General features: G+C 39.2%; 1 protein-coding gene and 1 long non-coding RNA gene across 2 annotated transcripts in view; one reads left to right on the top strand and one right to left on the bottom strand.

Annotated features, from left to right (window-relative positions):
• The window catches only part of LOC133109493 (tumor necrosis factor receptor superfamily member 14-like), an 81,130-nt gene extending 76,814 nt beyond the window's left edge, over nt 1-4,316 (bottom strand). Inside the window, exons 1-6 of the mRNA XM_061218816.1 lie at nt 4,292-4,316; nt 3,771-3,896; nt 3,434-3,589; nt 2,721-2,811; nt 2,470-2,612; nt 2,287-2,337 (exon numbers count right to left, since the gene is read on the bottom strand). Coding sequence (XP_061074800.1) covers nt 2,287-2,337; nt 2,470-2,612; nt 2,721-2,811; nt 3,434-3,589; nt 3,771-3,896; nt 4,292-4,316 — 592 coding nt within the window. The remainder of the gene's footprint in view (nt 1-2,286; nt 2,338-2,469; nt 2,613-2,720; nt 2,812-3,433; nt 3,590-3,770; nt 3,897-4,291) is intronic.
• A 562-nt stretch (nt 4,317-4,878) lies between these two features.
• Nucleotides 4,879-9,234, top strand: LOC133110324 (uncharacterized). Its single transcript, XR_009704844.1, has 5 exons — nt 4,879-5,232; nt 5,340-5,482; nt 5,615-5,665; nt 8,475-8,494; nt 8,673-9,234. It is a non-coding gene; the product is annotated as an uncharacterized LOC133110324 (long non-coding RNA).
• Nucleotides 9,235-12,390: the final 3,156 nt, after the last annotated feature.

Genomic DNA, 12,390 nt, shown 5'->3' with positions numbered 1-12,390 from the left:
GTGTATTTTGCTAGTTTCTGGATGTGATGCTTTGACTTATGTTAGAACCTATGCACTTGTAAATCGCTTTGGATTAAAAGCGTCTGCCAAATGACTAAAATGTAAATGTAAATGTAAATATTATCTCGATAAAAACGGCTAATGCGATTATTGAATTGTTACAACCCTGGCTCAGGGAATATAATATAGTGGAAACAGACACAGTTACAATATTTGAAAAGAACTACATTTATTGTAACACAGGAACTATGAACTGCTCAAAACAAAATGGTGGAGGTTGAAGGCCCTGCTGCCGCGGAGCTGGCTGCCAAGACAAAGAGAGAGTGAGAGAGAGCATGTGGAGGAAGGGGAGGAGTTTATAGACTCCAGCCTATGGCAGGTGTGGCGGGTTAGTAATCAGTGCAGGGTTCACCTCCTGGCTCCACCTGCAGGACGAGACTGGAACCACACATACCCCCATACATAACAGTATGCAATGACATAATCAATCAGGGTGAACGGAATCGGCATGTGTGGTAGGTTTCTGATGAAACGGGTTACAGACCACAAACCGAACATGAGTTGTAACCCTTTGCCTGAGCAAAGGCAGCAGCTGTAGCTAGAAATGTGTTATTCCCCGGGCTCATCATTGTGGCTATCATATGATGCCTGGGCCCCTAGAAAACCTGCTAATAAAAACATAAACATTACGCTGGTAACTGAATTGGGGTAGTCAGTGGGTTATGCTTGTGAGTTAAACTTGGGGTGTGTAGTTTGTATTAGTGTGTGTCTGTGATTGTCTCGGTCTCTGGTCCCATTCACGGCAAGAATTTGTTGTTATTGTCGGGGCTCTGGCGATGAATGTTCCTTTCTTGGAGGCCTCGTTGTCTTGCCGCAGGGTAGTCGACTGCTTTGACATCAGTGTCGGGGATGTCTGGTCGTCTCCAATCTGAATCAGACAAGAGAGAAAAGAATGTGGCAGTATCGAAGAAAACTTAACTCATGCATAGGATATATACAACGTGGTATTTCAAAATACACATGAGCAGGAATGGCTATGACTTTGTTGCGTCACTAGGGGGCTCAGTAAGTTTGCAAAAGCTAGCATGAACCCATCTATTCTTGCCTTGTAGTTTAACTGCTGTGTCAGTCGTCAACAGAACCTGAAATGGCCCATCCCACTTCGTCTCTAATGTTACGCGTTGTGGTTTGTGCACCATTACCCATTGCCCTGGAACAATGAAGTTATACATTATAATGTAAATGAACAGAATGGCTCTAACCTGCTGGAACAGACTGTAACAGATGCAGACAGTAACAGTAATGTATATGAACAGAATGGCTCTAGCCTGTTAGAACAGACTGTAACAGTAATGTATATGAGCAGAATGGCTCTAACCTGTTAGAACAGACTGTAACAGTAATGTATGTGAACAGAATGGCTCTAGCCTGTTAGAACAGACTGTAACAGTAATGTATATGAGCAGAATGGCTCTAGCCTGTTAGAACAGACTGTAACAGTAATGTATGTGAACAGAATGGCTCTAGCCTATTATAACAGACTAACAGTAATGTATATGAGCAGAATGTTTCTACCCTTTTAGAACAGACTGTAACAGTAATGTATGTGAACAGAATGGCTCTAGCCATTTTTTTAATTCTTTAAAATCTAGTATGCTAACCACTCATATCTCTTGTGTAAATATGATGATTTCTGTTCACAGAATACAGATAACTCAACTTTAAACTATACAACCCATCAGATGGATAGGTAAATTATTTTAAATGAGAATGGTTCTTAAAATGATACTTCTAATACAGGCAGCATAGCTGCAGTAACTATGATAACATATCTTGGTCCACATTCACTGATGTGTTTTTGTTTTGTTCCATTTTTTGGTTTGTCTTTACAGTGGAGTTTCATTGATTAGAGAATACATTAACTGAAACTACCCCTCATTGAAATGTAAATTAACACAATGGCAATAACCTGTTAGAACAGACTGTAACAGTTATGTATATGAGCAGAATGGCTCTAACCTGTTAGAACAGACTGTAACAGTAATGTATGGATGGATTTTCACACTGGTGTTTAATTAATGAAGGAATATATTCACTGAAAGCACCCCGATAAAATATGTACATGAACAGCATCAGAATGGCTTTAACCTGTTATAAGAAGTCCATACAGACTAGCAGGTGCAGTCATGTATTTTTATCAGCTTTCAGTACAGGCTGTGCACAGCGCATCTAATGGTATTCTTATCAGCTTTGTGATCTCCCCCACAAAGTCATGCACTCCCATACCTTCATTCTGCTGTTCTCTCTGGCGATTATGTTCACTCTTCATTATCTTGCCTGTTCACAGAATACAAGTAACACAGCAAGTAACTTCAAACAGAACATTTAAACCACAATGCCTTTTTAATATGCATTTAAAATGCAATACCCTTTACATATTTATTAGTCTCATCAGATAGATTAACTTACCTAAAATGACAGTTAATAGAAGTACTACAAGCACCGCAGGCACAAACCCAGCAACTCTGGACCGAGGATAATTTCTTGGTCCACATTCACTGTCTGATGTGTTTGTTCCAGCTGTAATTTCCTGAAGTACCAAGGATTGGCAACTGTCAGAAAAGTAAATACATTAAAAGAAAATCTCAAAAAAATCATCAGGGTTATATTTAGTATCAAACACAATTTATGTAATTTGGGAATAAATGCAGGAAACTTACTCTGTGTGTGGTTTGCAGAATGCAGAAAAATAATTTTCTGAAAATGTTCTGTCAGGACATTCTCCGCATTCAGTATTAGTCAGTGTTGTTCCTGTGCAAGTAAATATTGGACTGTATTTTAAGACATTTATAATCTCCTCCCATTCGGAAATGAGAGGAAATTACACCTGTAACCTACAGCAGATATTGTAAAAAAGAAAAACTACTTTGAGTGGCTTCAGAAAGTATTCAGACCGCTTGAGTTTGCCTACTTTGTTTAAGTTTTCTTTTTTAATAAATTCTCAAAGAAATTCTAAATTCTAAAATTTTGGGTTATTGAGTGTATATTGTAAATCTACAACACTGTGCAAAATGTGAAGGGGGCTGAATACTTTCTGAATCTAAGCACAGGGTACAGGACAGGGTACAGGACGATCTGCTTTAACTTGATTAAAAAAAAAGAATCAGTTTGTCCAACTTGCCCATGAGCTAGCTATCTGATTGGCTGACACATGCCTGAACTACTCAGGCTAAAGACATGCATGCAGCTGATCTGATTCGATGAAAGGCATGTGGAAGGAACCATGGGAAATATTTTTTTAAATAATAAAACCAAAATAAATTATTAATTCATGTTTATTTCAGGGAGCTCATGTTTTTTGACTGTTGGATGCAGTTTCACCATCATGACTATTTTGGTTTTGAACCCCCCCATAGATATGATACAAACCCACCATTGCGTTTGATGAATTGCCCAGGCCTGCAGATGGTGTGTCTCTGTGCAAATCTGCAGCCCTTCTTATGTGTCTCAGTGCAGTAGTGCTGATCCAGAGGCCCACACACTGTGTCAGAGGTGGGAGTGCACTCCCTGACTGTTCTTAACCCTAAATCTGAACAGAGAATAAAGACCCATGTTAATACATTATGTGAGCGTTTCCGCAACAGACTGGTTCATCATTCACCATCATTTAAAAAAAGTAAAAACATAATATTGAACGATCTGATTAGAAATATTATATATTATTAAAAGGACAATCAAGCAAGTTGCAAATGCCCAAGCATTAATCTTACCTGGATGACACGCATTGCAAGGCAAACATTCTGGGAGACTACTGGGAAGGTCGATGAATGATTTTTGAGCACATGGCGAACACCAGGTGCTATTGTATTGTGTGCAGTGTTTGTAAACATATGTCCCTAAAAGGGGAAAACAGACAAAGGTCAAATGTACACATTTTAAATGACATTCCATGACAACAAAAAAGCTTTTCATTTCACTTCCTAATCCCTGTAAGCCAACATCTACTGCAGTAAAAGCTTTATTTTGATAAAAGACGGTGACTTACCAGGTGAGCACCTTAGACAGCACTCTCCATGAATTAAATATTCTTTACTTCCACAGCAATAGGAGAGTCCACAGAACAGGAGCAACAGATATACCTGAAACACGTGAAATATTACAAATAAAACTAAAATAAGTTAGTTATTTCTGCTTTCAATTATACACTCAGTGAGCACTTTATTAAGTAATTATTACTTTATCTCTGAACACAAAACGTGTCAATCCTCTTTAGTGGATTAAGAGGATCCACCTGCGTCTCTGAACACACAATGCATCATTACTCTCAGTGGATAGGCTACAGCAGTAGAAGTCTAAAAAATACGTCTAATAAAGTGCTCATTGTAGTAACTGTGCAATGACAATGACAGATGTTACCTTCTGATTGTAATAAAGACGTGTATTGTTATTTGACGTTTAAACAAAACTGGAATAAGGAACATACTGTACATGTGCTGACAGAATCACACACCAAGATGTGATTTATAAGACCAAAAAGCTGTATTAATCAGATAATGAGGTTAAATATTTGTTTCTCACCATCCACATCCAAAAAGGCCACATATCTTGATTTTCCTTTCTTTTAAAGCATATTCCTGTGCGCAATTAAATTGACCGTATTAATTTAATTTCAGTCCAAGAGAGATGAAAGAGATGAAAACCAATTTCGTTACTTTCGTTTTGACGGCTCTCCGCTTGTAGCCTATTTGAAGAGTTTAAAACTAGCGCTATGATTGGTCGAAGTCTTCTTTTCCCAACAGGTTGCTGCCCAATGCGTTTACATACATAGACGAGTTGCCTCGTGCGCGAATGCACAGAAAGTTCGCGTATTTTGAAGTGACAAATTGTAGCAGCGTTGTTTGGTGTCTAAATGCGTATCTGCTACGCAAAATCGTAAAGGTTGGCAGGTCTGGTCCTGGGTAGGAAGTAGTAGAAAGAAAAGCGCATGCATCTGTCATCGCTTCTCTTTTTGCGCTTGCTGAGTGACCTAGCTAACTAGTTGGTTTAAAACCAACTTCCAATTGCAATGGAACGAGCCAAATGGTAGCTGAAAGTTTTGCAAATTCAGCCATCGCTTCCGGACAATTACCGTACTTGCACAGGAACAACACTGACTAATACTGAATGCGGAGAATGTCCTGACAGAACATTTTCAGAAAATTATTTTTCTGCATTCTGCAAACCACACACAGAGTAAGTTTCCTGCATTTATTCCCAAATTAAATAAGTTGTGTTTGATACTAAATATAACCCTGATGATTATTTGAGATTTTCTTTTAATGTACTTACTTTTCTGACAGTTGCCAATCCTTGGTACTTCAGGAAATTACAGCTGGAACAAACACATCAGACAGTGAATGTGGACCAAGAAATTATCCTCATCCCAGAGTTGCTGGGCTTGTGCCTGCGGTGCTTGTAGTACTTCTATTAACTGTCATTTTAGGTAAGTTAATCTATCTGATGAGACTAATAAATATGTGAAGGGTATTGCATTTTAAATGCATATTAAAAAGGCATTGTGGTTTAAATGTTCTGTTTGAAGTTACGTGCTGTGTTACTTGTATTCTGTGAACAGGCAAGATAATGAAGAGTGAACATAATCGCCAGAGAGAACAGCAGAATGAAGGTATGGGTGTGCATGACGTTGTGGGGGAGATCACAAAGCTGATAAGAAAACCATTAGATGGGCTGTGCACAGCCTGTACTGCAGCTGTTACAGTCTGTTCTAACAGACTAGAGCCATTCTGTTCACATACATTACTGTTACAGTCTGTTCTAACAGGCTAGAGTCATTCTGTTCATATACATTACTGTTACAGTCTGTTCTAACAGGCTAGAGCCATTCTGTTCACATACATTACTGTTACAGTCTGTTCTAACAGGCTAGAGCCATTCTGTTCACATACATTACTGTTACAGTCTGTTCTAACAGGCTAGAGCCATTCTGCTCACATACATTACTGTTACAGTCCGTTCTAACAGGCTAGAGTCATTCTGTTCACATACATTACTGTTACAGTCTGTTCTAACAGGCTAGAGCCATTCTGTTCACATACATTACTGTTACAGTCTCTTCTAACAGGCTAGAGTCATTCTGTTCACATACATTACTGTTACAGTCTGTTCTAACAGGCTAGAGCCATTCTGCTCATATACATTACTGTTACAGTCTGTTCGAACAGGCTAGAGCCATTCTGTTCACATACATTACTGTTACAGTCTGTTCTAACAGGCTAGAGTCATTCTGCTCACATACATTACTGTTACAGTCTGTTGTAACAGGCTAGAGTCATTCTGCTCACATACATTACTGTTACAGTCTGTTCTAACAGGCTAGAGTCATTCTGCTCACATACATTACTGTTACAGTCTGTTCTAACAGGCTAGAGTCATTCTGCTCACATACATTACTGTTACAGTCTGTTCTAACAGGCTAGAGTCATTCTGCTCACATACATTACTGTTACAGTCTGTTCTAACAGACTAGAGCCATTCTGCTCACATACATTACTGTTACAGTCCGTTCTAACAGGCTAGAGTCATTCTGTTCACATACATTACTGTTACAGTCTGTTCTAACAGGCTAGAGCCATTCTGTTCACATACATTACTGTTACAGTCTCTTCTAACAGGCTAGAGTCATTCTGTTCACATACATTACTGTTACAGTCTGTTCTAACAGGCTAGAGCCATTCTGCTCATATACATTACTGTTACAGTCTGTTCGAACAGGCTAGAGCCATTCTGTTCACATACATTACTGTTACAGTCTGTTCTAACAGGCTAGAGTCATTCTGCTCACATACATTACTGTTACAGTCTGTTCTAACAGGCTAGAGTCATTCTGCTCACATACATTACTGTTACAGTCTGTTCTAACAGGCTAGAGCCATTCTGTTCACATACATTACTGTTACAGTCTGTTCTAACAGGCTAGAGCCATTCTGTTCACATACATTACTGTTACAGTCTGTTCGAACAGGCTAGAGCCATTCTGTTCACATACATTACTGTTACAGTCTGTTCGAACAGGCTAGAGCCATTCTGTTCACATACATTACTGTTACAGTCTGTTCGAACAGGCTAGAGCCATTCTGTTCACATACATTACTGTTACAGTCTGTTCTAACAGGCTAGAGCCATTCTGCTCATATACATTACTGTTACAGTCTGTTCTAACACGCTAGAGCCATTCTGTTCACATACATTACTGTTACAGTCTGTTCTAACAGGCTAGAGCCATTCTGCTCATATACATTACTGTTACAGTCTGTTCTAACAGGCTAGAGCCATTCTGTTCATATACATTACTGTTACAGTCTGTTCTAACAGGTTAGAGCCATTATGCTCATTTACATTACTGTTACAGTCTGTTCTAACAGGCTAGAGCCATTCTGTTCACATACTTTACTGTTACAGTCTGTTCGAACAGGCTAGAGCCATTCTGTTCACATACATTACTGTTACAGTCTGTTCTAACAGGCTAGAGCCATTCTGCTCATATACATTACTGTTACAGTCTGTTCTAAAAGGCTAGAGCCATTCTGCTCATATACATTACTGTTACAGTCTGTTCTAACAGGTTAGAGCCATTATGCTCATTTACATTACTGTTACAGTCTGTTCTAACAGGCTAGAGCCATTCTGTTCACATACTTTACTGTTACAGTCTGTTCTAACAGGTTAGAGCCATTCTGCTCATATACATTACTGTTACAGTCTGTTCTAACAGGCTAGAGCCATTCTGTTCATATACATTACTGTTACTGTCTGCATCTGTTACAGTCTGTTCCAGCAGGTTAGAGCCATTCTGTTCATTTACATTATAATGTATAACTTCATTGTTCCAGGGCATATGCTCATATACATTACTGTTACAGTCTGTTCTAACAGGTTAGAGCCATTCTGCTCATATACATTACTGTTACAGTCTGTTCTAACAGGCTGGAGCCATTCTGTTCACATACATTACTGTTACAGTCTGTTCCAGCAGTCTAGAGCCATTCTGCTCATATACATTATAATGAGGGGTAGTTTCAGTTAATGTATTCTCTAATCAATGAAACACCACTGTAAAGACAAACCAAAAAATGGAACAAAACAAAAACACGTCAGTGAATGTGGACCAAGATAAGTCATCATAGTTACTGCAGCTATGCTGCCTGTATTAGAAGTATCATTTTAAGAACCATTCTCATTTTAAATAATTTACCTATCCATCTGATGGGTTGTTGTAGTTTAAAGTTGAGTTATCTGTATTCTGTGAACAGAAATCCTCATATTTACACAAGAGATATGAGTGGTTAGCATACTAGATTTTAAAGAATTAAACAAGGACATAAAAAATAAAAGTAATGTTACATTTTAAAGTTATTCTGAAAGATGTAAACTTTGTAATCAAGTAACTAAATAATTAACCAGTATTTTGCTTTCAGAGAGGAGAATGAAGAACATGGTATGTGTGAAACGTTTCACATAAATTTTCTACATTTTTAAATACATTTCAAGTGCAGAGTTGGCTACTTGCTATAATGTTAGTTTCAATAATTCTGGAGTCACTCCTGGTGTTGATGAATGAAATTATACTTTTATGGTTAATACTGTATTTACTGAGAAAGTCTCCACTTGTTTAGGAAACAGAAAATGAAAACGTGTCAAACCAGCGGCAGGAGAACGGTGTAGGATCCACATTTCCCACAAAGGACAATTCCGCGTCGTCCACCCCGCATGACGTCTAGTTCGTTTCAGCCAATCCCGGAATGGCGGGAGCAGTAAACTGTCCCGTATAGGACCAAAACATGTTCTCGGGATCCCCCATCTTTCTTCCTCTTCTCCTTCGATTCATTCCCTTCTTCAACGCACCCTTTTTGGCCATTTGCTTCAGCTCATCTGCTCTGAGACTCGGACAAAGGCTGAATGCTGCACAGCACACTACCAGGCCTACGGACACACCCAGTTACCTTGCGGTAACTTTGTGGCCTATAGCGAGTGGAAACTGGTGTACGTGGAACGCAACATCAGTTTACCCCTGCAAAGCTCACCAACGAACAACAGCAACAAACTTTTCCACCCGGAAAAGGGACCAACGAACATCCTTCCAGCAACCGAGCGGACCAGACGACAACGCACGGCTTTGCGCGCCTCTCCAGGACATCATTCACAGCACCATCACGGCTCCTGTAAGGACAGCACGTCTTTTGGATCCAATGCGTATGGACTCAGTAAGAGAACAAACATTTAGGCATAGCCAGTGTTTAGTTTAGTCTTAACTGTTTTTGTGAATCTGTGATTCCATATTTGCCGTCTTATCATTGGAATGTATTTTGTTAGCTATATATGTATATATATATATATGTATGTGAATTGATTCACAGTCTTTTGCACATATATAGAGTAAACTATGCAAGTAGTCTCTTCTCACAGCTACAACTCTCTTCAACAACTAACACACTTTTACTTTCCTTTGTTCAAGGGACACACACACACACACACACACACACACACACCCTACTAACTTCCCGTTAGTTTATCTGTTCTGTGTTTGTACGTTTGTTTAATAAATATATTTTATTAAACCCAGTGTCTGTTTTGGCGTCACATAGACATGAGAGCTGAGTTAAAGCAGTCTTTCAAAGAACTTCCAACCTTCAGGTTATCGGTATGTTTAATCATTAATATTGGTCATTTTAATTATTAATTAAAATACTAAATTTGTGGTTAGATATTTCTGATAACAGTAATTTTATGAGACAGTACTTTTTGCAGTTGTACTGCTACATAACGTTAATTGGCGCCCCGGTTTCGTAGAGAGTAAAATCCCTACGTTATTTGGCGGCCCGTGCGCGGACCCTACAACGGTAAGGGAGAGTATGATGACTTGAGGGAATTGATGAAAGCTGATAAAAATACATGACTGCCCCTGCTAGTCTGTATGGACTTCTTTTAACAGGTTAAAGCCATTTTGATGCTGTTTATGTACATATTTTATTGGGATGCTTTCAGTTAATATATTCCTTCATTCATTAAACACCAGTGTGAAAATCCATCCATCCATTATCCATCTTATCTAACCTGACTATTCCTGGTCAGTGTTGCAGGGCGGGCAGGAGCCCATCCCAGCATGCAGGCGAGAGGCAGGAATACATCATGGACAGGCTACCAGTCCATTACAGAGCACATGTAACATTCACGCCTCCGCTGATTCCTTTAGGAAAATTAACCTAATATGCATGTCCATTCACTATGGGAGGAAACCAAAGTATCCAGAGGAAACCCACATGGACATGGAGCAAACAGAAACATACTCCAGAAAGAAAGATTTGAGCTGGGATTGGAACCTGTGACCTTCTTGCTGTGCCGTCTGAAATCATACAATCAGCATTTGAGCTCTTAACTCCAGCAAATCAGAATATTATACTCAACTTACTAGCTGGAGGAGTATCAGGAGACACAATTGCTAGTCAATGGAATCCAGAAAATTGAAGGCTAATTTCCCCAGCAAACGTGGCATTAGAATATTTGCACATCGTCTCTATTGTGATTTGTTTCAATAATCATGATGTTAGACATGCATGAACTGAAAGAGACAAGCTTGCAGCAGTCAGAGATGTGTAGGATAAATAAATATACAATCCAAGCCTAGTGGTGCTGGGTATAAGTGAAAGGTTATAAAATCACAGACTTCTTCACATCCTACAAACTTGGTGTTGTGCTCCAAAAGAGGAAACTGACCATGCTCAGAACAGTGATGGAAAAAAAATTAAACAGCCAGAACTCCCCAAAGAGCTTCAGAGCTCAGAGCTGTGAATTCCTCCAAATCTGCATTAATTTAACTGATGAAACCTGAAAGCATTACGAGTTTATGTCTTTGTTTCTCAGCATTACGAGTTTATGTCTTTGTAAACTGCAGCACTGCTTTTTTTTGGACACATTTAGAATTACATAAATAATCAATCATTAATAAAAACTCTATCATTCACATGATCAAATATTTATATTTTATGTAAATATGTATAGTGTATTTGTAACCTTTATACTGAGTACTAAATGTAATTTAGTACCTATCTATCAAAAAAAAAAAAAAAAATTCCCTCAGGATGAATAAAGTATCTATCTAATTAAGATTTTTTATTTTATACATGCATATTTCTGTCTGCAGATACAGTGTAATGTATTTTGTAAAGTGTAGAACAATGACATTGCCAGGAACCGTTGATTTTCGGAATGCGGATGTGCATCTGACAGACACTATGATTTCATATTGCGAACAATTGACTGAAGCAGTCAAGTCTGCTGCACAGCAAGTGTCCAACGCATGGGTAGAACCACCGGAGGGAGGTCACTTCATTGTTCCAGGGCAATGGGTAATGGTGCACAACGTGTAACATTAGAGGCGAAGTGGGATGGGCCATTTCAGGTTCTGCTGACGACTGACACAGCAGTTAAACTACAAGGCAAAAATAGATGGGTTCATGCAAGCTTTTGCAAACTTACTGAGCCCCCTAGTGACGCAACAAATTCCTAGCCATTCCTGCTCATGTGTATTTTGAAATACCACATTGTATATAGCCTATGCATGAGTTAAGTTAAGTTTTCTTCGATACTGCCACATTCTTTTCTCTCCTGTCCGATTCAGATTGGAGATGACCAGACATCCCCGACACTGATGTCAAAGCAGTCGACTACCCTGCGGCAAGACAACGAGGCCTCCAAGAAAGGAACATTCATCAGAGTCTTGGAGCCCCAAGAATAACAACAAATTCTTGCCGTGAATGGGACCAGAGACCGAGACAATCACAGACGCATACTAATACAAACTACACACCCCAAGTTTAACTCACAAGCATAATCCACTAACTGCCCCAATTCAGTTACCAGCGTAATGTTTATGTTTTTATTAGCAGGTTTTCTAGGGGCCCAGGCATCATATGATAGCCTTAACGATGAGCCCGGGGATAACACATTTTAGCTACAGCTGCTGCCTTCGCTCAGGCAAAGGGTTACAACTCATGTTGGGTTTGTGGTCTGTTACCCGTTTCATCAGAAACCTACCACACATGCCGATTCTGTTCACCCTGATTGATTATGTCATTGCATACAATAATCACATTCGTCATTTTTATCGAGATAATATCACTTTGTACTTTTTACCTGCAATATCAATGTAAATAATAGTATTTTGTACATTGTTTGTATTAACGAACTTTTACTTAAATAAATATGAAGGTAGTTAGAGAGTGCTCTGTGACACCACTGTCATCGCTTACAGCCACAGGGCGCTGAGAACAGCGAGATCACGTGGCCCTGGAAGCTATTGTGAGAGGTAGTTTGTTACCGTCTCACCGGTTGACC

This window comes from Conger conger, chromosome 14 (assembly GCF_963514075.1).
Source record: "Conger conger chromosome 14, fConCon1.1, whole genome shotgun sequence".
In the NCBI taxonomy this organism is placed as follows: domain Eukaryota; kingdom Metazoa; phylum Chordata; class Actinopteri; order Anguilliformes; family Congridae; genus Conger; species Conger conger.
This window is presented reverse-complemented; position numbering and strand designations above follow the sequence as displayed.